Below are 25720 nucleotides of genomic sequence, written 5' to 3'. Positions count from 1 at the left end.
GAGCAGCAGAAGCAGTCAGCAGGTTCCATTTGAAAGTCTTTAATCTTCAGCAGTGAGTCAGGTGTGAGTGGTTACAGCTGAGGGGTCAAATGAAAGAAAGCGAACATACAGGTCAAATCATATCATGAACAAAGCAACAAACAATTCTGGATCAAAATCAGTTCATCACTTCATTCTGACTGTGAATATACAGAATAATCATGAGAGAACAAACCCAGGAGATTAGATGTGCTACTGAACAACAAAATAAATATAACAAAATGAATCCAAGGAAATAAACTCCTCACTCAACACATCAGGAACAAAGGTGAGATGATGGAGGGAAGCAGCTCAGCTGAAGGACAAACAGAGAACGAGCTCAGGACACAGAACAAAGAAAACTCAAGGCACCTGTGTGAGCTGCCCCGTCAGAAACACCTGTGCTGTCCAGGTCACAGTCATGTGAAAATGCAGTAATCCAGCTCATGTTTTCCTCTCACATACTCACATATTCAAATGAAAATTGAAAATCTGTTTGACAATTAGTTTTCACCTGCTCTACAGTGGCAATATTCAAATACACTCAGCAAACTGCAGCCTCAGTCCATTCACTTACATTCACACATCACTCCACTCTTTAGGGGCAGCATGAAAATGAAAATGCATCTGTCAGTCCTCTCATCAAGGCAGGTGATCAGAGAGGCTGCAGCGTCGAAACGTGTCATTTTGTCTGTGTATGAAACTGTGTTTTATATCAGTGCAACTCAATGGAAAGATTTAAAGAATTTTAAATGTGTCACAATAAGTGATAAGATACTGAGAGACATGAGTCTGGTGGATATTCTGATCTCAGTTCACAGCAGAGATGCAACCAGCTGTGGGTCTCAGTGCAGACCAGAGGGGGGAGGACTGACAGGGCAAACATGACACAAAGATCCACTGTGATGAGCAGGATTCAGTGTTTTCTGAGTTCAAACAGAGTTTGATCACCCAACAGGGATATGAAAAAAAGAAGTGATGTGTATATGGGGACAGTTTAAGTGTGTGTAACAGCAGGAAAAGACCTTGTGTTCAGCCTCTTTCCTGCAGGGAAATGAGAAAAGTTGATGAATGTTGATGAGAAAATGAGGAATGTTTGCAACACTTGGAGCCTGCTGCAGGATTTATGAGACGCTGATAAACTGAGATCTGCTTGTTAGAGCTGTTTTCTAAAATACTGATAAAGCTCCATCAGGAAGGTACTGAACTCTCTGTGGAGTTAACATGTGTCTGGAAAACCCAGATGAAAGTGAGCAGGTTGTTGCTATTTTGCCTTGTTTTCCACATCTGTACCTTCAGTACAGATGTTCTTACTTTTGTGTTACAGCTACTGACTTTAACAAAGAAACAGAGCAGAAAAATATGATTCCCCCAAATCTGAGGTCGTCTTTAAAGAAAGTAAAACCACTTTCATCTGGAGAGAAACTCCACTTTCCTCTAAGTGTCAAACTAACAAGTAGAAACACAGACTGAGAAATGAAGGTAGAACAGAGAGCACAGTACATGTTGTTCATTTATAGTGAACATGACGTCTTCCTCTTCTCCTTGTGGCTCATGATGACGACTCAGTCAGACACCAGTTACATGAGCAGTTTGCCATAAACCTGATCAGGTGACAGGAAACTGTGTCACTGTGGTTGTGCTGCCCCCATGTGGCCAAAAATAAAAACAGGATCCAGCATCACACACTGGTCTGACACGAAACACTGAGAGTCCGTTTATTCTTTGCTGTCTTGACATCTCCTCCTTCATCCTCAGGACACCTGGCAGAGCAGGTGATGCTGTATCCATCATGTGTGGACAGGGAGGAGGAGCTGAGCAGGTGAGAGCCACAGACTCCGCCCCCTTCAGATCACCTGAGAGATCAGTCCTGGGGCTGGGAGGAGAATCAGTGTAAAGTGCAACGTTTGACAGTGAAGACAGAGTCCACTCTGTTCTGTGAGGCTGCACTTTGACCTGAAGACTGACGTCATCACGCTAATATGCAACAGTGACACCTGAAGTTGAAGAGGTGTGATCTTTCAGACAGGACGTGGAAACTGCAGCTCTGTGCTCTGAAACCCAGTATTTCCAACAGCTCGCAGCGCGTCAGGACAGTTTGACGCATCCTGTTTGACAGAAGCATCATCCAGCATCAGCCAACACCAGATAATATAACACACAGCTAAAAATTAAACCGCTGGTTCCCAACCTTTTGTCTTGGGACCACCGTTAAGTTTGGACACCACTGTTTGAGGCTCAGGGTTAAAATGCTGTAAATCAACTGTTAAAAAAAACTATTTTGAAGAAACTATCTGAGAAAACATAGAAGGTGATGATCCATAAACAGCTCAAAAAAGCTGACAAGACACAGACTTGACAGAAACCAGCAGTTTAGTTCATATTTTAATCAGATATATGCAGAATCTCAGTGTCAGTATCAGGCTCATTGAAACCCAGTGAAAACCAATAACCCCTTCATACTCACAACCACAGGTCACCAACACATAACTCATCAGTTTTATCATTATCAATAAACTTGGACAAAATAAGTTCATATTTATGGTAGTGAAACACAGGTTATACAGCCTGTTGCTGCTGAAGACAAAACAGACTCAAATATTGATTCATATGTGAATGAGAAGTGACAGAAATATTTCAAATTCATCTGATTGGAAACAAAATTAGACTTAAACACTTTTTTCTTTCACAGCAGGAGAGTTTCACATCTGTGACACTGAATTTAAAGCATCATAATGTGTCTGTTGTTGTGCAGAGTTTTACTGTGATAGATACACATGGAGAAAGTCACATAAAAAAACTCTTTATCCAGCAGAGAAATTAAACTCCTGCTTTGCTCATATTCATTTTTACATTTACATCCATATTTTCACAAAGCTACAATGAGCACTGAGTGATATCCTTTAAGAAAATCAAACTTGAAATTATATTGAGTCAGAGTAATAAAGATCTATATACATTATGTATGTACAGTACATGTACCCCCTCAGACCCCCCAAACTACTGCACCCTCAAAAATATCCCATGAAGAAAGAATAACAAAAGAAAGGCTCAGACTCTTCAGGGGAGTCAGGAGCTTTGTAACTCACTCAAAGACAGTTTGACAAGTTTCCCTCAGAGCCTTTGAGTTTTCACTTTGGGTGCTGGACTTCAAACTTGAGGCCTGAGGATCAAACCTGAGTGTAAAACACCTGAAGAGTCTCTGACACTGTGAGACATTTGGTCAGAGACACTGGAGACATCATCTCTAAAAGCTGCTCAGTCTTTACTCCGGCTGCTGGACTTTCTGACGTGATCAGGATCAAACACACCACCGCTAAAGGTCTCACCACTTTGAGGCTGTGACAGATTTGATGTTTTCACTTTCAGTGTTGGACTTCAAACTTCACCGAGTCACCTGAGATTCAAACCCAGGACCTGAAAACCTTTGACAAGTCTTCCAGCAGCTGGGACAGAAACAGAAACCAGTTCTTCTCTTGGAGACTTTCAGTCTTTCTTCTGGACATTGGCTTTCAAAGCTAAATCTCTGTCTGAGGATTCAACAACAAGTTTACAAGAATCATTCAGAAGATTTTAAAAATAAACTGATTCAATAGATAAATCTGAAAATGTGAGTGACAGAGACACAGATCTGTCAAACAGAGAAAGTTTCTCTAACAGGAGGAGACTCTGTGCTGCACTAACACAGAGACACTGAGGAACCAGACGACCAGAGTCCAAACCCAGGATACAGAGGTTCAGTGAAGGTGGTGTTGAAGGTGTAGAGGTGGATCAGTGAGTCAGAGGAGACTCTGTAGAAGGACAGAGAGCCAGCAGGACAGTCCACATACACTGCTGCTCTGTGAGAGACTGAGGAGGAGGAGGAGGAGGAGGAGGGGGAGGAGGGGGAGGAGGAGATGGATGTTCCTCTCTTATTGTGACGGACAGAGTAACCAAAGTCAGAGCAGTTCAGACTCCAGGACTGATCGTTCCATCCAAACACACAGTCTTCACTGCCTCCTCTCCTGCTGATTCCTCTGTAACTCACTGATATATAAACCCCTCCTCTCCACTCGACCTCCCAGTAACAGCGACCAGTCAGACCAGTTCTACACAGCAGCTGAGGCCACAGGTCAAATCTGTCTGGATGATCAGGATACGACTGATGCTCCTTCACACGTGTCATCTTCCTGTTGTTGTCAGACAGTTTGATCTTTGTGTTCACTGTGTTTGTGTCGAGTGTGAGTTCACAGGAATCTGATGGAGAGAACAAGGCACAGCTGCAGTTATTGATCTATCATCTGATCAGTTATTGACGACTCAATGTGCTGCTTTGTTTTCATGAATCCATGAAAATCACACTTACACTTCCTCAGACCTGGTCTCAACCACTGGACTCCAGCAGGCTCCACCCTGAAAGGAGGAGGGGGGTCAGACCAGCACGTTCTCTGTCAGCATGCACACATGGACATTACATGGCTCTCACACACACACTGTTTTATTATTGTGTTCAGATGGAGGCTTGTCTGTTTGGACGCACATCCACAGAGAAACAGGAAGTGGAGTCTTTATCTTGTAATGATACGGAGCAGGGAGGAGACACGGAGAAAATATCTCATCCTTGGTTTTCTCAGTTGTGGTGTGAGACACTTTGAGTCTGTGACTCTGAAGCTGCACAAACTAATGTCACAGCAAATAAGATGAAGACACAAAGAGGCTCCTTCATGGAGACTATACTGGAGCTGCAGCTTCACTAGACTAACACACACACACACACACACACACTCTCAGTCCTCTCTAAAGTGACCTTCATGTGTCTCTTTGCTCCACAGTGTCTCAGTCTGTGACGTGTTCGATGAATGAATCTGACAGATGATGTTCACAGGTCACTGAACAGTTCAGCAGAAACATCAGTCCTGATGTTGTGTGTATTCATCAGCGTCACACAGCAGCAGGAAACATACGAGCGTCTGTCGTTTGACTTCAAGTCAAAGTCCAGAAGAAGTCAGAGAAACTGTAGAGCAGAGAGGAAGAGGCTCAGAGAGGAAGACGAGTGAAGCTCCAGCTGCTGCACACTTTTCATTAAGGAGCCACTTTGTGTCTTCATCTGATCTGGAGTCAGAGTTTCATGTTAAAAACATTCACTCACAAACACTAATTATTCACCTGTTCACCACAGTGAGTTTTTTTCCAACCTGAACAACAACAACCCTCTGATACGACTCACAGCAGCGTCTCCTGGAATAGTGCTCCTACGGCAGCAGGTGTACCACACCTTGGTTGTCATGGTTACAATAACAGCCGTGTGTACTGGCTGTGTGACTGTACCGAGAGCGGCCGACATCTACGGCCACAAGATGTTGCCAAGCAACAAAACCTAACTATGGGTCATAGCTGCTGACAGACGACCTGTGGGCTGGTTGGTTACAGCTCAGTCTTGTTGTTGACAGCTGGAAGCCTCCGTATAGTTATTACATCTGTTTGTCACAGTTATGATTTACTGTCTCCTAAATACAACAGATCTCATCATCACAAGATCAGGAGCTCAGAGAGGTTCAGCTGATTATTGATCATCAGTATTTTAGGAGACAGAGACATGATGGTGCGACCTGATTGAATTCTTTTATTTCCTCCCTGGTTGAAGACACTGGGAGATTTATGTCTCTGAGCAGTGGAGATGGTTTTATTAAACCAGCTGAAACGTCTCCAAGCTGCTTTGTGCTGATTCAGCCTGAAATAAAAAATAAAAACACAGCTGACAACAGCTGATTTCATTACAGTGAGATCTGTTCTCCTCAATATGACACAGTGAGTCATGATGAGACACTGGAGTCATCAGGAGAAAACTCCTCTTGTTTCTGTTCAGATCTGTCATCAGCTGTGACCGAGAAACTGTTCACAGCTCTTCTCCTCTATCAGACAGTGTCTGTCCATACCTGAGAGACTCCAGTCTCCAGTCTGGATCCTCCAGTCCAGCAGACAGCTGCTTCACTGCTGAGTCTCCTGGATGATTGTAGCTCAGGTCCAGCTCTCTCAGATGGGAGGGGTTGGATCTCAGAGCCGAGGCCAGAGAAGAACAACCTTCCTCTGTGACCAGACAGCCTGACAGACTGAACACACACAAAACAACACACAGGAACCTTCTGTCAACACTTGGTGGTCTATAAACAGTCATCAGATAAACAGGCTGATGGATCCTGACCTGAGAGTTTCCAGTGAACAGAGTGGACTCCTCAGTCCAGCAGACAACACCTTCACTCCTGAATCCTGCAGGTTGTTGTTACTCAGGTCCAGGTCTCTCAGACTAGAGGACTGGGAGCTGAGGACTGAGGACAGAGCTTCACAGCTTCTGTCTGAGAGGTTACAGCCACTCAGTCTGAAGAGATGATAACAAGGAATTAAAGAAGAAAATCATTTATTTTCTCTCCTGTTGAACAGATAGAAGTGTCTTTATATAATGATGAATAAATCCAACTCTCTCTCCACTTACACAGCTTTGTTGGAGGCTTTGACCACTGGCAGCAGCCACAGAAGAGCCTCCTCTGAAGCAGAGTATTTCTTCAGGTCAAACACGCCCAGATCTTCTTCTGATGACAGTAAGATGAAGACCAGAGCTGACCACTGAGCAGGAGACAGTTCATCTGTGGAGAGACGTCCTGATCTCAGGGACTGTTGGATCTGCTCCACCAGAGAACCATCATTCAGTTCATTCAGACAGTGGAACAGGTTGATGCTTCTCTCTGCAGACAGATTCTCACTGATCTTCTTGATGTACTGGACTGTTTTCTGATTGGTCTGTGAGCCACTTCCTGTCAGTGTCATCAGGCCTCGTAGCAGAGTCTGATTGGTCTGCAGTGAAAGACCCAGGAGGAAGCGGAGGAACAAGTCCAGGTGTCCATTTGGACTCTGTAAGACCTCGTCCACAGCTCTCTGGTAGAAAAGTGCTGGTTCAGGTTTGTCTCTGAAGACTTTTTTCCACCAGGATGTTGTTTGTTCCTCTGACAGCAGATTGACTCCAGAGTTGATGAAGGTCATGTGGACATGAAGAGCAGCCAGAAACTCCTGAACACTCAGATGGACGAAGCAGAACACCTTGTCCTGGTACAGGCCTCTCTCCTCTTTAAAGACCTGTGTGAACACTCCTGAGTACACTGAGGCTGCTCTGATATCGATGCCACACTCTGTCAGGTCTGATTCATAGAAGATCAGGTTTCCTTTCTGCAGCTGCTCAAAAGCCAGTTTTCCCAGAGACTCAATCATCTTCCTGGTCTCTGGACTCCAGTGTGGATCTGTCTCAGCTCCTCCATCATACTTGACCTTCTTCAGTTTGGACTGAACCACCAGGAAGTGGATGTACATCTGAGTCAGGGTCTTGGGCAGCTCTCCTCCCTCTCTGGTCTTCAACACATCCTCCAGAACTGTAGCAGTGATCCAGCAGAAGACTGGGATGTGGCACATGATGTGGAGGCTTCGTGATGTCTTGATGTGGGAGATGATCCTGCTGGCCTGCTTCTTATCTCTGAACCTCTTCCTGAAGTACTCCTCCTTCTGTGGGTCAGTGAACCCTCTGACCTCTGTCACCATGTCAACACACTCAGGAGGGATCTGATTGGCTGCTGCAGGTCGTGTGGTTATCCAGAGGCGAGCAGAGGGAAGCAGGTTCCCCCTGATGAGGTTGGTCAGCAGCACGTGCATTGAGGTGGACTCTGTCACATCAGTCAGGATCTCAGTGTTGTGGAAGTCCAGAGGAGGTCGACACTCATCCAGACCGTCAAAGATGAACACAACCTGGAACTGATCAAACCTGCAGATTCCTGCTTCTTTGGTTTCAGTGAAGAAGTGATGAACAAGTTCCACCAAGCTGAACTTTTTCTTCTTCAGCACATTCAGCTCTCTGAAAGTGAAGGGAAATGTGAACTGTATGTCCTGGTTGGCTTTGTCTTCAGCCCAGTCCAGAGTGAACTTCTGTGTTAAGACTGTTTTCCCAATGCCAGCCACTCCCTTCGTCATCACTGTTCTGATTGGTCCATCTCTTCCAGGTGAGGCTTTAAAGATGTCTTCTTGTCTGATGGTTGTTTCTGGTCTGTCTGGTTTCCTGGAAGCTGTTTCAATCTGTCTGACCTCATGTTCATCATTGACCCCTCCAGCCCCTCCCTCTGTGATGTAGAGCTCTGTGTAGATCTGGTTCAGAAGGGTTGGGTTTCCTGCTTTAGAGATCCCCTCAAACACACACTGGAACTTCTCCTTCAGCTTAGATTTCAGTTTACGTCGACAAACTGCAGCAGAGTTTCCTGAATGAACACAGAATAAACTAAATGAATAACTGATTCATGAAGAACACATGACTGTTTAATTCCCATAAAGAATACATATATGAACATATATGAACATATTTACATGTTAGTAAATGTCTCATTTCTCCATCATGTTGAATCTTTAGAGAAATCCTCTTACTGCTCTGCAGACAGTCAGCCAGCTCCTCCTGCTTCATCCTCCTCAGGAAGTTCACTGTGATCTTCAGAAATGCCTCTCTGCTGCTCCTCCTCTGCTCTTCATCCTCACCGTCCAACACCTCCTCATCCTCCCTCTGGCTCTCTAAGCATTCTGGGTAATCTGGACCCAGAAGCTTCTGCATCTTCTTCAGCTCGTTCTTCACAAAAGTGACCATGTTTTCCTCCAGCAGCTGGAACAGGAAACTATATGAGTGACAGCATCAAACTAAAACCATGGAGCCAAACATCAGATCCATGTTGGACAGACTGACAGTCCACTGGTCGAACAGTGCAGCATGGAGATGATTGTGAGCAGATGTGAAAGTAGCTGTTGTACATGTACAGACCATAAATATGGAGTCCAGGTGTGTTTGATGCTGCTGGGCAGACTGACCCCTGGGAAACTCTGAGCTCTCCTGGTCCACTCTGTGGAGGAATCATGAAGAATGAGCTCACATTGTGTCTGTCCACACAGAGACAGACACAAGCTAAAGGTCCATGAAGTGATGTTGTGAGCAGTGAATCAGACCACTCCCTGTGGAGGTGAAGGTTTACTAGTCCTGCTGATCCCACTGAGAATCAACAGCTCAGTCTGCAGCTGTTTGTAGCTTCCAGCTCAGTGTTTGGCTTCACCAGTTTGGTTTAGTCCCAACATCTCTCACCAACCCTCCATACAGCTCTCCCTCCCTCACTCAACACTGCTGAAGAGCCCTGAAGCAAGGCACCTCGACCCTGCAGCTGCTCCAGAGGAGCTGCTCAGTGTCTGCTTGTATCAGACTGGTTGTACTGGGCAGCCCCCAGTATGAAAATGACAATACACCAATAAAGTTTCACTGAGTAAGAGACAGGTGTTTGTCAGATGGTTGAACAGCATCTGAAACATCCACCTCCCTCACTGATTGGTCAGCTGTGTGCAGGTGAGAAAGTAGGCGGGGTTTGACTTTCTCTCTTCACACAAACTTTTTCTGTCACTTTTCAAGTGAACACCTGAGGCCAACACTGTGAATATCTTCCAGGACAGACTGTCTGAACATGGGAGACGTTATCTCCATATTTAAACCACATCACCCCCCCCCCCCCCCCCAATGACGGCTGCAGTTTTACCTCCACCTTCCAGTGTGGACATTCTCAACAGACAGAAACACTTTGATTTCAGACCTGGTCCAACAACACGTCATGCAAACTGGTTCTTTTCTACAATAACCTGAGTTTTACTGTCAGTCACAGCTTACATCTGATCAGCTGATGGACGTCCTACTTTAAAGTCAATGGTGCTGGATTCACATCCACGTCAGCTCACACACACTTTCTACCTTCATGTGGAGACAAACACAAATCATTCATCTGCACATCAACTCAAACTGACATCATTTCTCCTGTAAAAATACCAGCTGCTCCTCCACTGACTGACTCTTCTTCTCTGGTTCATATCAGCGTCAGTTGAATACAGTCTGACAGCAGAGTGAGGAAGAGGAAGCTGCTGTACTTCTACTATCAGTCCACTAGATGGAGTCATGAAGCTGCAGTGAAGTGAAGAGCAGCCCAGCTCACACACCATGGACCAACATTAACATCCACTGACACACAGGACTGAGATCAACTGATTGGATCTGACATTGATCCAACAAGGTGGAATCAATAATCAATAAAGTCCCAGTAAAGTCCTGACAACAACATGACATGTTCAGTATTGATCAGTGATGTGAAGTAACAGTCAGTATTGATCAAACTAATAATAATAAATAATTATAAGCTTTATTTATTGAGCACTTTTCATACAAGAGATGTAGCTCAAAGTGCTTCACAATAAAAAATGGAATAGTACAATAAAATAAGGGCGAATAAAAGGACAATCAAATTAAACAAAGCAAATAGTTGTAAAAGTGGAAAAAATCCAAATAAAGACAGGAATCAGTAAGAAATGTAAAATATGAGATAATTAGTTAAAAGCCAAGTTAAATAGATAAGTTTTCAGAGCAGTTTAAACATGTTCACAGAGCCTGCGTCTCTTTCAGCTCTTGGCAGGATTTTCCAGGATTTTGCAGCAGAGTTAAAAAACGCTGCACTGACTATTTTCTTGTATGTAAAATGATTTAAAAGTCCGTCAGTGGAAGATCTAAGAGCTGGACAGGGATTATAAAACAACAGAGAGGCTGCAGTGTGAGCCGGTCCCAAAGAGCTTTAAAACAAGTCAAAAACTACAACTTTAAAATCTATTGTGACCCTTTAGTTCCTGTTGGAGAACCATCTGATGCGGTGTTAACTGTGTTTCTGAGCATCATACAGAGCCTTAAAAACCCCGTCAGCCCCTCAGCCCGCCGCTGTGTCCACATCAGTCCTGTAGTTAAATCTAATGACACCATTCACCCACAGAAAGTCACAGCTGTTCTCCGGCGGCTGTCCGGCCCAGCTCAGGCCGCATCTAGTGGCTCAGACAGCGGGAGAGCAGCGGCTCATCTCCGCCTCCTCCACAGGCTGAAAAGCTGCCTCCAGTCCTCAGGAAGTGGAGCTGCACAGTAATAACGACTCTGTGTTCAACTACTGACCATCAACTAACTCTGCTTCTGCTCTGATTCCACCGCTTCGACTGCAAAGATCCACACAACATGACGGACACGGTTAATGTCAGTCCACACTTCAGTTACAGCTCTGACTCAGCTACAGTCACATTATAATAACACAACCATAGTAACATTATAACACAACAACAACACAACGATAAGCTGAAGGTGAAATGACTCAGGTAACAACAGGTGTTAACGAGACCGTGGAGAACTAGTGTCGATTTTTTAAATATATCTTCACTTATCTCCAAGATATTGTACTGATACAATGGTGTGGGCTTATTAACACATTAAATTGTGTGTATATTTGAACTGGACTGTCATGGGAAGGATGCTGCTCTCAGTGAGAGCAGTGATGCTGCGCTTTGGTCTCCAGGAGCTGGCAGGTCAGGAGCAGGTGTGGTGGCTGTGGGTCATTCTGGTTCTCAGGCTGTTTCTGTTCAGCGTTAACAGAGACTCAAAACCTCTGAAGCTGGAGGAGTCGATCTGAGTACTTTACTTACCTGCGGGAGACCAGGGTTCGATTTTCCAACGGGGAGATTATTATTTTTGACCTTTCTTTATTTTGTTGTATGGTTCTCCTCCACTCTCCTCTTTTTATCTCAAGCTTCACCAAAAATGTATAAATGCCTCTGAAACAACCAAAAAACCTTTGTTGTCATCGTCCTTTCCATCATTTACTTTGGACAAGTTGTTGTGTCATACATTTCACACACAGACATCTGCATTCTTTTTATTCAGCTTGTTTTCAGAAAGTTCAGACATGTTATTACCACAGGAAACAGCAATAAAATACAAACTACAGCAGCAGCAGCAGCAGCAGCAGCCTGCTCACAGGAAGCATCTCAACACAGAGCGCTGCATTCAGAGTAAAATCAACTGTAAACCAGCAGCTGCTCAGCCAAACACATGCAGCTTTACATATAAGTGTGTGTGTGTGTGTGTGTGTGTGTGTGTGTGTGTGTGTGTGTGTGTTTAAATTAAATTAATTTGAAATGTTGTTCATTCTTTCTGTGCTTTGTGGTAAAACCAGATTATTTGTGGCCCTCTCCTCGGCTCTCTAGTCCAGAGTGTAGATGTTCTCCTGCACTGGTCTCCTCATGCGGATCTCATAGATGATGTGAGGAGGTTCTTCAGAGGAGAAACTGAAGGAGAAAAGTTGCAGGATGATATTGTGATTTTTGAACCTGGGCCTTATTTTCCAGTGTTTTTGGGTGTAAATGATTGATAGGCACAAAAACCTTCTCAGTTGGTGCAGTATTAGGCAGGAACAGTATAACTGGCAACCACTAAACAGCTGCTGCAGTGTAAACAACAGAGCAGCTGTGTCTGTGTCAAAGTACGTCCACTGACAGGCTCAAATTGTTTTTATAACTCTGACAACTTTATGGACAGGACTCATACAGAGACACACCTTTTTGCTCAATAAGATCCTAATTCAACCAGACACAGACGTATTAGCACGCTGTTCAAAGCCACCAGACTCCATTGACAAAAAAAGTAATTTTACCTTGCAGAACATAGGAGTTGCTGGTCAACTGCTGCCTCGTTCTGTTAGTTAGTTTGTGTTATTGTGTGACTTTCAGTGTTGGAAGGTGTGTTTGGGTCCTGTGAAAATACCACACAATAACAGACACTCTAGCCAGTCAAGGCAGTTGACCAGCAACTCCTATGTTCTGCAAGGTAAAATTACTGTTTTTGTCAATGGAGTATGGTGGCTTTGAACAGAGTGATAAAATGACACAGTTTCCCTGAGTCCAAGCTGATGTCTTCAAATCGTTTTGCTCAACAATAACAGTCCAGAACCTAAAAACTATAACTGTGAAACAGATTGTGTTGAACTCACCAGCCGCTCTTCAAGGCTCTTTGGTACATTCCACCTGGAGAACAGAAGAAGGTGTAGACGTCAGTCTTCAGTGATGTGTATGAGCATTTTAAGAGAATTTGTAGCATAAACCAGTTTTCTTATTCTTAGAGTTTTCTCCTGGGGACAAACAAAATTCAGAACTGGTCCAGACCTGAACAGAGAGACTGCCTTTCTTCACAGGGGAAACACTTGTTTGACTTAAGAATCCTGGCTGCTGATTTACTGAGGTTTTTTTTACCTTTCAGTATTTTTATTTTCTTTGGCAGATTTGGTCACAGCAGCTCTCTAGTCTAATATCTCAGTGACTGATCTCCTCGCCAGTTCTAGTATCTACCTTCATGTCGTCCGAGGCGTTCCCCCATCCTTGCTCTCTGATGACTCCTCACTGACTCGTGTTTGGTGTTCTCATGTACGACAACGGACTCTGATTCTAAATCTGTCGTATTAGGACAACAGACCTGAACCTGTACAACAGCTTTCATACACGGTCCAGACGTAGACCAGGTTTATACTTTTTCCTCTATGACACTTTAGTGAATGAAGCTTTCCCACAAACGAAGCAGAGCTTTGATCATGTTAACGATCAGTTTGGTGAATCCATCTCTGAAGAGGAAAATCTGAATCCTATTCAATTTGTGCTCAGTAATAATAATAATAATAATCATACAAATAATGTCATGTGTATTGTGTCCACCTGTGTGTGTGTGTGTGTGTGTGAGTGTGTGTGTGTGTGTGTGTGTGTGTGTGTGTGTGTGTGAAAAGGATGAGGAGAGCAAACGTACGTTTAAAGGCCAGAAAAAGGAAAACTGCCACCAAGATCAACAACACACTGAGGGAGAGAGAGAGGACGGGAATGTTGATCTGAAGGGAGAGAGAGGGTAGAGCGTCCTCCACCTGACACAGAGAGAGAGAGAGAGAGAGAGAGAGAGAGAGGTGACTATAATATCTTTAACATGAAACTGCCTGTGGTCCGTCTGTGGGGTTGTGTGCTGGTCAAAACTCAAGAAACCAGTATGAACCAGTCAGGACCTGATTCCTTTACATTAACCTGTAAATTGTGGGTTTAATTATTATGTGTTGAAGCAGCAACACAACAATTTACTCTGTTCCAGGTAAAAGAACTGCATCAAAGTACTTTATCATACCAGCAAAGTGGCCGTCATGGTTACTCACAGTGACGGTGTCGGAGCGCAGCAGCGTGGAGTTCCTCCTCAGGAGGTCCAGCTGAGACGACAGCAGGGTTTTCCAGTTGACTGCAGAGAACAACCACACTGTAAAAAACAGCTGAGAACACTGTAAGAACAGAGGAAACAAACTTATTACGGATTAAAAGTTTGAGAAAGTTTTCCAGCTCAGAATCTTTTCTTCTGCCTCTAACTTTCAGATGTCACATGAGAAGGTATTGGATCAGATTGTGGCCCCTGCTGTAGCCTCTCACCTGACGCTGTCCAGGCTTTAAACTCACCTGTGGAGGCCGACAGCTCCGTGGCTCGATCCGTCGCCGCTGTCGTGGTTGTTGATGGAGGAGGAGAGCTGGTGACCGGAGCTGAGAAGGAAAAACCAGATTAACTCTGAGTTAATCAGATTTAAAGAGCCAACATAAAACCAGCATATCACTGCTGTCAGGATCTTTACTGAGCAGAACAACTTTTAGTAAATAAAGTGTAAGAAAAAGAAAAAAAAGTAGTGAATCATTAAATAAAGACTAAGAGAGTTCAGCTGTTCAGGGAGTGATCTGTGGTGATGACAGAGCTGGCTCCTGCTTTGGGCCCCTGTGTTTAGTCATTTTCTGCTTAGGGCCCCGTGAAGGCTTTGTTCAGCCCTGGGTGAAGACATGAGAGGCAAAAAACTTCTGAACACCAGGTGGCTGTATGAGTTTACTTCATCAATGTAAAGAGACGAGAGGAAAAGGAAACAAGAGGAAGAACTGGAACCAGATTCGGATATGGATGAACAAAGACACAAACATTCAGATGCTTCCTTTCCATCAGATTGTTGAGATGTTCCTGCGCCTGTCTCTGTTTTATTCGTGTCACAGAAGAACCTCACTTTGACTCCCACAGTTTGACATGAGTGGTATTAGAACCTCATTCAGACCTTTAAACTTCTGTAAACCAGAACGTGCTGTCATCATTTCCTCCTGTGCATCCTGGCCTTTAAACACACAAGCTGTGTCAGGGGCCGCATCGGTGCAACTAGGTTGTCCCATTTCGAAGGTTCCTTCAAATCCGTCCTTCTTTTCTGGGGCAATGGCTGTGGCTCAACTTATCCCCAGATTCATTGTGCGCCAGAAATAAACATTGTCACGGCTGCTAGGCAACAGGAGCTGAGCTTTGCAACGCAACTATTTTGATACAGAGAGGACTGGATCCCTCCATCACTCACATCATTAGTGCTTTAGGACTCTGTGAACATCCAGTGAGACGGAACCTGCAGGTAGTGGTGAGGTGTAGTTGGACTCACCTTTGACCACTCTCAGGTTCATGATCACCTTCTTGTCGTTGAAGATCCCGTCGATGTCCACCCTGCAACAGTACGGCCCGCTGTCCGTCCGCCTGACATTCAGGATGTCCAGGTCCATCTGTCCGTCCAGGACATCCCCCGTCAGCCGGTACCGGTCCCCCACCTGTGGCACCAGGGTCAGGTTAGACCATCACTTTGATTTCAAGCCGGAAAAGTGTTGATTTCATCAAGAACTAGTCAGAAGAGGTCGACTAAAGACGACTAACACTAATCAGGACTTTTGATTTTAGGACTAAGACTAAATCAGACTAAATCAGAGTCACATGACGTAACCCGACCTTGGAGATGACGCCGTTCTCGTCCGTCTGCACCAGGATGTTGCTGCACCAGAAGGTCCCGCAGCCCCGACCCCAGCAGACCCGACTCAGGCCAAAACGCTTCACTGAGTACTGGCAGGACAGGGAGGCCACGCCCCCCTCCGGGACTTTAAAACAGGACACACACAAAAAGTGTCCCACTGCAGAACAAAGACACAATCAGGACAGAATATCAACACCTGGTTTACACGAGTGGAGCCTCAGTCCAACTGAGGATGAGCTGAACTGTCCTGTGCAATGTAACGTGGCCTATCCTGAGCCTGGAGCTGACCGGTGCAAGGTTCGATTCCGACTCCTCCAGTCCACATTTCAAAGTTTCCTTGGACAAGATACTGAACCTAAAAATGGCACCTGATGTATCTGTGGTGTGTGTGAGTGGGTGAATGTCGCTTCCATCATAAAGACTGGAAAAGTTCTAAGTGTAGTCTGTTTACCGTCTACCATCCTGACTGGGTTACTGAACGGGCCAGCGGGGACAGACCCAGGGCCCCTGGCCCAGAAGAGCCCACAAAACATTTACAAAGAGTGGAATTACTACAAAAAGACTCGATACAAACAAAAAGAGACTGCAACGTTTATATTTCTCTGCTTTCTGTTTATTACTGCAAAAATGTGACATAGCTGGTGTCACAGCTGACACATGTTCAATCGATGCAGCTCCACACATTCATCATGCTTCTGTTGTTATGTTGAAATGAGCAACAAAAAACTTTTATTCCACACGTGTCGCAAGCAGGTCAAATCCACTGACTCTTCTTTTTTAAAATATAAAACTAAACAGGACAGAACACGGATTGAAAACCGTGTGACTCCACAGCCCTCATAAGTAAATGAGTCAGGTGCACTCTCTTAAAGTGACAGTACATAATTACTAAGAAAATGTAATTAATTAACACATTCTTTCCATGAAATATAACCTTCAGTCAAATTTAATAAAAACATATTTATCCATTATCATTAGTTTACTTTTACTATTCTAAAATCAAAATTTGCTTTTGAAGGAATATTAAAGAAAACCATGAAAACATAAAGGTAATTCATTCTTGCCTCGTACATTTTGTGTTTGTTGATTTGTGAACAGATCAGTGTTGAACACGATTCACACATGAATGATGATGACTGTGATGAAGATGAGGGTGGTCTGCACTGAGCCCCACTCTGTCACAGCCGACGTCCAAACAACCCTGAGAGTTCACATTGTTTTAGAGCTCCGAGTGATGTCATCGGTTTGTGTTGTGATGTCATCAGTTTGTGTTGTGATGTCAGCAGTTCTTACCTGACAGAGTGAAGAGGACGATGAAGGTCTGAACTGCTCGGCGGCGGTTAGGCGAGACGGTGGCCATCCTGTAAGTGAGTGTGTGTTCGTGTGTGTGTATTCATTGTGCACTGAGACGACAGTGTGACTCTGTGATGGAGCTGGGTGGGGGGAGGGCTGAGGGAGGGGCAAGAGACACACTGTGTTTCTGTGTTAGTTTGTGTTGTTCAGTGTGTCTGTGTGTGTGTGTGAGATGAAGTCGTCATTGATTCTGTCTGCTGTGTTTAACTCATGTTTCTAACAGTAACCCCCCCCCTCACATTCAGCTCCAGGTCCAGAGCTCATTTACATCACAGCAGTGAGGGAGGGGCGTCAGTGTGGGTGGGGCGGGGGGTGAGGCCGGCTCCAGTTCCCCCTGTACACCTGCAGCTGTAAAACTTTACCTGTGAGTTTTGAGCGTGAAGCTGAAGCATCTGTGTGGAGAATAGAGTTGAACAGGAAGTTGGTCCTGGAGAGAAACAGAAATAAAACAGACGAGGAGGAGCAGAGTGTTTACCCTGATGGAGGGAAATGCTGAGGACAAAAGGACTTTATCTCTGTGTAACACACTCACACACTCACACACACTCTCACACACTGTCTCTTTGTGGAGACGTCCCCGACACACAGACGACTCTTTATTCACATCAAATATTTGTTTTCTTCATTTTGTTTCTCCCCATACTGACTGAATATAAAAGGCTTTTAATTTGAAAAGAACTAAATTAATTTAACCAAAACATTTCACTTTGAAACTAGAATCAGCTCCTGGTGATTCCTCCACCAATCACCAAGTTACAGGAAACAAGGTCAAAGTCTCTCCGTCCTGAGTCACAGTGATGAAAAAATGACCAGAGGTGCTTTTACAGAATATTATTTTGACCATTTGGATATAAAGTGGCAGCACTTCATTTTATCCTCATAGACATTTGAGTTAAACTGTGTCATAATTAGTGAAATAATTCATGAGTTATGGCCAAAAACATGTTTTTTCCTGAGTGACAACAGCTGGTTTCATGCAGGCTTGATGTTGTCATGTTAGGATGTGTGAGGAGTATAAGTGGGAACTTGCTCTCACTTTAGTTTAAACCCTTGAACCTCATCTGGATCTGTCCTCCAGGTGGCAGTGATGTGCAGTACAGTCAAAGAACAACCTTCAGGGAAATGTTTAATTCACACTCTCTTCTAATAGTCTTTAGTGCTTTTATCTTGTTTCCACTTAAACAATATTTCATTTTTAAAAGAAAAATACTTTCTTTAGATTTACTCCCATTCAGCTGAAAAGTACTTTAATTCAACTATTTTATGAACTGTGTTCAACCAAACTTGTATCCAATCTTAAAATCCTGTCATGATCTGCCCCAAAAGACTTTTTGTTTGGACTTTTGCTTGATGTCCTGTTTTATTTTGTATTTACTTCCCTTGTGAGTCTTGTGGTTATTTTACTTCCTGTCTCTGTCCTCTGTTTCCTTCCTTAGTACCTGCCCCGCCTTAATGTGTTTCACCTGTGGAATTAAGTTTTCCTCTCATGTGCCTCCTGTTGTCTTTGTCGGTCTGTTTGCTTCGGTTGAGTTTCCTGTTTCTCCTGCTGGATCTGCTCAGTTTTCTATATCATTGTGTAAGTTATCCTTCTTACTTCCTGAGTTTTGGATGTTGTTTTTTGGACTTCACATTTCCTGCCACACTTGTATGGATGCATTCACGTAACTGTTGAAGCAATTTTCCAGGACAACACAATATTTTCTGGGACATTTTACTTCCCTCATTTCAGATGTGGTCAACTCTTTTCCAGGTTTTCCAGGACGCCCGTGAACCCTGTCTTGGCTTTTTGGATCCAGAAGTGACCATATTTGGACGGTGTGGCTGAGGAGGACCGAGGGGGGGATCTGACCTGTGAACCTAAGGACAATGACCACACCCACCTACACCAGCAACCTGACCACACTAAGCTCCTGACGCTGCTAACTCAGTTAGCTCCTATAAGTACAGGTAAACTGTCTAGCTACCTGTTAATATAATGTTAGAAGGTAACTGCATGTAGCACATACGAGCTGTAAGCTAACATTAAACTGTGTACAACAGGAGCTAACATCGTTTTAAACTGGTTCAGAACTTCAACACAAATGGAGTCTGCTGCATGTAAACTGTGTCACGGACTCCTGATGGAGAACGGCTCCTTACCTTCATCACTTATGGACGACTGCAATTGTGCATTACAATCAATCAGACTTTATTTGTGTGGCACATTTAATACAAACGATGTAACACAAAGTGCTTCACAAAATGAGCAATAAATGACTAAAAATAAGACAACAGGAACTGAGGAAATGCTTTCGTGAATCTCATAAATTTGCACGGAGGAAAGACTGAAGACTGCAAAGATAAAATAATAAAATACTAAAACAGAGGATGTTTGGAAGTGAGTAAAACCAGAAATAAAAGTAGAGTATTAAAAAGGAAACAATCCAGAAAATGAACAGATAAAAGGACACACCAGTAAAAAAGCATTAATGTATAAGTAAAGGACAAATAAATAAAATAAATTCAATCAAAAGCCAAATTGAAAAGGACAGCCTTGAGTTTGCTGCCCTCAGGTCTTCAAGGAGGCTTGCTCCACAGATGTGGACGACAGTAATAAAAAGATTTTGTTCTGAATTTGGGTTTAATGAAAAGGCCACTATCAGAGGACCTGAGGGGTCAAGAGGGTTCACAGGACAAAAGCAGAGGTGATAAATAAGTAGGACTAAGACCATTAAGAGCTTTATGAACCAGTAAAAAGACAGATAGCCAGTGCAGAGACTTTAAAACTGGTGTCATGTGGGATCTCTTTCTGATCTTAGTCAACACACACTCAGCTGAGCTTTGAAGCAGCTGCAGTTGAGATATATTCTTCTTTTTCAGGAAACCAGAAAGCAGAGCACTACAATATTCAACCTGCAGGTATAAAAGTGTGCAGCAGTGTCTCTGTACTGTCTCGAGAGAAATTTTCATCAGATGATTAAACACAGACTTAGTTATGTTCTTTATATGGGGCTCAAAACTGAGATCTGAGTCAAAGATGACTCTTGTTTTTTCACTTGATCGCTCGGGTTCTGTGCCAGTGCTTGCAATTTCACTTTGAGTTTCTCTCTGAGCTTCAGAACCAATGACCGAGACCTCCATTTGAGCTGCAGAAAATTCTTGATATCCAAGATAAGTTAAAAGGGGCATCAATAGGCCCTGGGTCATCGGGAGACACAGCAACATAAAGCTGTGTGTCATCAGCATAGCGTTGGAGACTGTCCAAAAGTGGAAGTAAGTAGAGGTTAAAAAGAGTCAGACCTAAACTTGAAGTTTGAGGAACACCACCGTTCATTTTATAACTTTTAGAAGACCATTTATTTATGCTTTCAAATAATTCTCTATCAGTGAGATAAGATTTGGACCAGTTAAAAACAACCAGAGGCCAATAAGACAGAAGTCTGTCTAAAAGAACGGAGTGGTCGACTGTGTCAAAGGTCGATGACCACTAATACAGATGGGTTTTTCAAATCCATATCAGACATGAGGTCATTTAAAATTTTCACTATTGCTGTCTGCACTGTGGTTAACCCAAAACCAGACTGGTGTTTTTAACAAATGTTTTTCATAAAACAATTTCACTCGTCCCTCTTCAGAAGAGGGTTAACTGTGGCGATATTAAAGGCAGAAAAGAAGACACCTGCAGACGCCCATCTGAAGAGAATCATTTACAGTGTCATCATTAAATCAGCTGTAAAATGTCTTAATAAAGGGTGTGGGAATGGGCTCTAAAAACAGGAAAAACTCTCCAGTGTTTCCTCATTGGTCCTCGTTGGTCCCCGCGTGGATGACGACTCTGTCGGCCTCAGGGTGGGACCTGATGATGTCAGGAAGTTTATCAATAATGTCCAGAACCGTGGCCTCAGGAAAGGACAGCGTGTGGGCCCCCCTCATTCTCACACTCGCCATAATGGAGTCCCCGATGATGAGGGTTGATGAAGGCGAGGACTCAGCCATGTGCCGGCCTATCGGCTGCCTCGACACGTCGCTGCAGGACGACTGAAGAGCTGTGGAAACACAGGTTTAATGATCAGTTACTTAAAGTCTGTCACCATGACGACGTCCACACTTTAACATTTTCACTTCACACAGAACGAAATGATAAAATACTAAAAAATAAAATTAAATAACTGGAAAAACTTTATGGGGGCTGTAGTTTGTCTTTTTTTCCACTAACAAATTAATTGTTAAAAGGTTTAATAAAGTGAAAGTCTATCAGTTTATGACCTGCCAATGACTCCTGGAGCGAGCGCTCCCTCTCCAGCGGGGCAGGATAGCAGGGCCACGCACGCTCACAAACGACCTCATCAGCTTCCTCGTAACTGTCAAAGTTCTGATGATACGAAGCTTGTCCGGGATCACAGAACGTGAGGTTCTCTCTCAGTTTGTCATCATCAAAGTGCAGCACCTAGAAGAAGAGATGAGCTTAAACTGAAACGGTGGGCGGAGCTTTGACTCAGATTCAACTCAGGACATACATAATTTAAATTGAAGACTGTGTTACAGCAGAGTTAAAGGTGAAAAGAACATCACAGGAAAACTTCAGCTTTGACTTCAAACACCGGGGACAGTTGACCTGCCTCACAGAGGGAGACCGATCCAGGACAGCAAACACTCGTCTCTGGTCTTGTCTCATTAGACCTTAGTGCTGCTTTGACACCACTGACCACCACATCCTCTCACAGAGACCAGGAGCGTAACGAGCAGTGGACTTACCTGTCCTTCCTCCACATGCAGGGCGATGGCGACGTGATCCCAAACATAAAACTCTATGTCAGATCCAGACAGCACCCCGACCTCCATCTGGTTTTCATCGGGTCTGGGGACCAGCTGAAATCTGACACAAACCAAACAGAATTATAATAAGACTCAACAACCACTGTCACCTCTACACCACCACGGCAGCATGGAGGTCCTGCAGGATCCTACAGACCCTATAACGATGAGGACAGTGATAAAAAGTCATTGATTTCTAATTGAATGTTCTGATGTATTATTTTAATCAGTAAGTTTGTTCACATGTTGATGCCGTTTCTCATTCAACACGTAAATGGACCCTCACAGGCTCATCTACAACAGTGAAATATTAAATATTCATTTTGTAGTAAATCATCCATGTAATGTAAAAAATGAAGGGCACATTTATTATTTGTCGTTACTATACACAGCTCTGTGTGTGATATGAGAACCTGTTAAATTGATGTTTGATAATTCTTACTTCCTGTGATGTGATTGGTCGCAGCCTGATGAAGGTCCAGCACGGAACCGCTGCAGATATACTGATCATTGCAGCTTTGACAGTGTGCAGGATTTCTGTTGTGTTTTTACCCTGGAGTCATGTGACGCCTTGGTGGAGGTCAGAGTCTCTGAAGATGTTCCAGTGGAGCAGCAGCAGGTTGTCTTGTCTTACCTGTGTGTCTCACACATGGCCTGAGACCTCCAGATGAAGCGGCCGTCTCTGTAAACGCAGACGGCGTCCGGGTCGTCACTCAGCAAAGGATAGTCCTGGTACTCACTGAACGGGCTGTCGACCAGCACCACGTACATCACTTCCTGTTTGTACAGGACGGTCTCGAACACCCGCATCTCAGGCTGAGCTCCAAAGCAAAACTGCAGACGATAACAGAGGTTTCAGTGGACGACTCACACCTCAGTGCACGTCACAGATTCACCTTGACAGGAAGCAGGAGCAGATCCTGGATCTGTTTCAGGCTCTCAGTGGTTCTGTTAGTTTCATATCTGATGTCTAACAGGAAGTGGTGGCGAGCAGAGGACTCTGCAGTCTCAGCTGCATCATTTATCATCTGGTTATAGAAACGTTTTGTGCTGAGGAGGAGACAGAATCTACAACCCTGCACACATGAAGCCCAAACATCTGATTGGACAGATGTTTGTGTAGTTTGTGTGAACTGACCCTTTAATAAGTGTGTGTCCAGCCCTGGCAGCAGGTTGACAGACACAGACAGAGTCAGTACCTGCTTGCTGTAGGCCTCCAGCACCTCCTCCACAGGCAGAGTGAAGCGGTATGAGCCCAGCCTGGAGGTCTCCAGGAAGGCTGGGGAGCTGGCAAACCTCCCCAGGAAGCTCTGCTGCATCTGGGCCTGCTCCTCAGTCCGGGCTGGGTAGGTCTCCTCCAGGAGCCTCGTCTCAGCTGATGCTATGTCCTCAGGTCTCACAGCCAGACTCCACCACTGCAGAGAGTCTGGGCCCCTGAAGCCACCGTCCCATCCTCGGTCCGTGTCGGTCCTCAGGTGAGACACGTGCAGCTCGGGGCGGGGGAAAGGCGGGAGGTTTTCTTTGAAGAGGTATCGTGGGATTTTCAAACCCGGAACTGTATTTGTCACATCTTCAGCCGCCGCTTTCAAATCATTCAGGTCCAAGTGTCGCCTCCCAACAAAACATTCACTGATCCCTCTGCTGCTTGTTCGAGGCTCCATGTTCAGAGGATGGAGGTTAAAAAGACAAGTGAAGAGCCTGTGAGAACTACAAACCCCGCCCACCACCCGGGAAGTGACGCTATCGAGAGCAGAAATGAAACGAACCTTTTTACACGTCAACATATGTTTGTTTTTAATTTTCCTTCTGCAGAAAATAAAATAAACAAATAACTTTTTCATTCATGTTATCACTTCCGTCCACTCACTGTCTGTATAAATAAATAAATAAATAAATAAATAAATAAATAAAGCCAATGCGGAAGTGTAGTATCACTGATGGCCAGTAGGGGGCGGGCTCCATTAGACTCAGTTTTTAGTTCACTGTGATTATGACTTGTTCTTCAGAACTAACTGACCCTCAAATTATCATGTTTTGTTTTTGTTTTTTCAATTATCATTCATTTTCTTAATGTTTTACAGTTTTAAAGTGTAGAATGTGCGACAAAAGTTATTTCTATTTTTTATTTTTTCCTGGTGTTTTAACTGGAGACGAGGATAATATCACAGAGTCAATGTGAATAACACATGGACTGCTAATCAAGCTAGCTGGCTAAGTGTTTGCTATGCTCACTGTACCTTCATGGGACTAGTTATTAGAAAGTGGCTATAAAAGTGCAGTGTGTTAACCATTCAGGTTAACAATACATTTCCTGGTTAACCATAAAGCCAGTTAAGTCTTCACCTGTAAGTCACTTTGGGTTAAAACCATCTGCCAAATGAGTAAATGAAAAGGTTTATACAGTCACAACATCCTTTACAGAGACATAAGCAGTGAAAATCAGCCAAAATGCAAAAACAGAAGACTCATTACAGTGTTACAGTATAAAACACATAGGAGTCAGACCTGCTGCGGGCAGATCACTTGAAAGCCTCTTTAACACATGAGTCTTTAGCTGCTTTTTAAATGACTCCTGAACCTCAACAGCTCCATCAGCACAAGTCCACACTCGGTGGCGTGTTTCAGTTACAGCAGATGAAAGCTGACCTGAGAGAGCGAGCTGATAAACAGGGGTGGAGTCGATCATTTCAATATGCAGGGGTTTGATTGTGCAGTCGCCTGTTTAAAAACGTTGAATTTACAAAGTTTTGTTGGTGTTTCTGGCACATGTGACCCAGTGTCGTGGTGTGAATTAATAAAAGTCCAGGAAACTCAAACTGAAGTCACACACAGTGACTTGAGCCTTGACTGAAGACTCGACTCACACTTGTGATCTGGGACTTGTGAACAGTCTTTATTTTAATATCTCCATCAGGGAGGTGATGTGTTCACATGTCAGCAGCGTTTCACAAAACGTACAGAGGAGGGAGCACAGGCCAGTCAGGCAGATCTGGATCGGAGTTCCTACTGACCACAGCTGTTACACATCTGTCTGTAGTCATCATTGTCCCATGATGCACAGTATTTTTCAGGTGTGTTCAGGTGATCCTCTCCACTTCACCACCTCCCAGCTGATATTAGCCTCCTCCTCCCAGTGATGACTACAACTTCATCTTCTCGGCTTTTAATTGAATTCATTTGTCTTTGACGGTCTCGTCATTGTTACTGTAATGTGTGTATCTAAATCTGAGTGTCTGCTGAGTTCTCTCAGCTTTGTATTTTCACCAGTTCATCTTTAAATCCAGAACGACCCTCTGTCACCTGTCTGTTCCTTTTCATTGTAAATCTTTCACCTGTGCTGTATTTTTATTACCCTGTGAAACACACTGAATTGTCCTGGTGTTGCTATTTTCTCTAAAGCGATGCTGTGAGTTATTTTCCCAGGTGTGTGTTCAGGTGTCTAATCCGTCAAACAAAGTAGACCAATGAAAAAGCTCCTGCAGGCTTCATCCTGGACACTGTCACTTGAAGTTGAGAGGTTTTAGTGAGATGATCACCTGATGCTGTGACTCACACAGGACCAGCACTCACATACGGTGACAAATGAGTCAATCTACAATGTGGAAGTGACAGTTTCTCCTCCTGTCATGTAACTTTCTGTCCTCAGAAAATCAGCAGATATAATGTTTTATTGAGAAATGTGACACGTTTAAACAAACTGTCGGCATGAGTCTGTAGCAGTCCAGGCTGGAGAAGTCCTGCTGGTGAGGAGATTTCAGTGATAGAATAATAATCATGTGGTTTAGTTCAAGGGGCAGTGAGTGTGAGCAATTAAACACAGGACAAGTCAA

At 44.0% G+C, this 25720-nt stretch overlaps 3 protein-coding genes and 1 long non-coding RNA gene across 7 annotated transcripts; 1 reads left to right on the top strand and 3 right to left on the bottom strand.

The window, feature by feature from the left end:
• Positions 1-2385: 2385 nt before the first annotated feature.
• On the bottom strand, positions 2386-8984 carry LOC139637572 (NLR family CARD domain-containing protein 3-like). 3 transcript variants are annotated; one of them, XR_011694625.1, is made up of 8 exons: positions 8837-8981; positions 8452-8680; positions 6488-8288; positions 6200-6373; positions 5934-6107; positions 4364-4410; positions 3333-4254; positions 2386-3181 (listed from the first exon to the last, which is right to left on the bottom strand). XR_011694625.1 is itself a non-coding variant. In XM_071506374.1 (7 exons), the coding sequence occupies exons 1-7, from the start codon at positions 8837-8839 to the stop codon at positions 3698-3700; spliced, it is 2985 nt and encodes a 994-aa protein (XP_071362475.1). In that variant the 5' UTR covers positions 8840-8981; the 3' UTR covers positions 2386-3697. The 3 variants fall into 3 exon arrangements, 2 of the variants coding, with proteins under 2 accessions (XP_071362475.1, XP_071362477.1); XM_071506374.1 differs by having other exon boundaries at positions 2386-4254; XM_071506376.1 differs by having other exon boundaries at positions 2386-4254; positions 8452-8984.
• Positions 8985-11770: 2786 nt separating this feature from the next.
• timd4 (T cell immunoglobulin and mucin domain containing 4) lies at positions 11771-17569 on the bottom strand. Its single transcript, XM_071505952.1, has 8 exons — positions 17037-17569; positions 15722-15900; positions 15384-15546; positions 14386-14466; positions 14094-14173; positions 13703-13814; positions 12900-12933; positions 11771-12198 (listed from the first exon to the last, which is right to left on the bottom strand). Exons 1-8 carry the CDS (start codon positions 17101-17103, stop codon positions 12114-12116), a joined length of 801 nt encoding a protein of 266 aa, XP_071362053.1. The 5' UTR covers positions 17104-17569; the 3' UTR covers positions 11771-12113.
• A 963-nt stretch (positions 17570-18532) lies between these two features.
• On the top strand, positions 18533-20988 carry LOC139637336 (uncharacterized). The gene is made up of 3 exons (XR_011694586.1): positions 18533-18672; positions 18847-19043; positions 20853-20988. It is a non-coding gene; the product is annotated as an uncharacterized lncRNA (long non-coding RNA).
• LOC139637333 (uncharacterized) lies at positions 20874-24601 on the bottom strand. Of its 2 annotated transcripts, XM_071505951.1 has the most exons (5): positions 23090-24601; positions 22333-22724; positions 21831-21951; positions 21342-21522; positions 20874-21121 (listed from the first exon to the last, which is right to left on the bottom strand). In XM_071505951.1, the coding sequence occupies exons 3-5, from the start codon at positions 21915-21917 to the stop codon at positions 20874-20876; spliced, it is 516 nt and encodes a 171-aa protein (XP_071362052.1). In that variant the 5' UTR covers positions 21918-21951; positions 22333-22724; positions 23090-24601. The 2 variants fall into 2 exon arrangements, 1 of the variants encoding a protein (XP_071362052.1); XR_011694585.1 differs by having other exon boundaries at positions 20995-21121; positions 21831-22724.
• Positions 24602-25720: the final 1119 nt, after the last annotated feature.

Source organism: Trachinotus anak, unplaced genomic scaffold, assembly GCF_046630095.1.
Source record: "Trachinotus anak isolate AG129_WGS33_773 ecotype Australia unplaced genomic scaffold, CSIRO_AGI_Tana_v1 ptg000020l, whole genome shotgun sequence".
NCBI lineage: Eukaryota > Metazoa > Chordata > Actinopteri > Carangiformes > Carangidae > Trachinotus > Trachinotus anak.
This window is presented reverse-complemented; position numbering and strand designations above follow the sequence as displayed.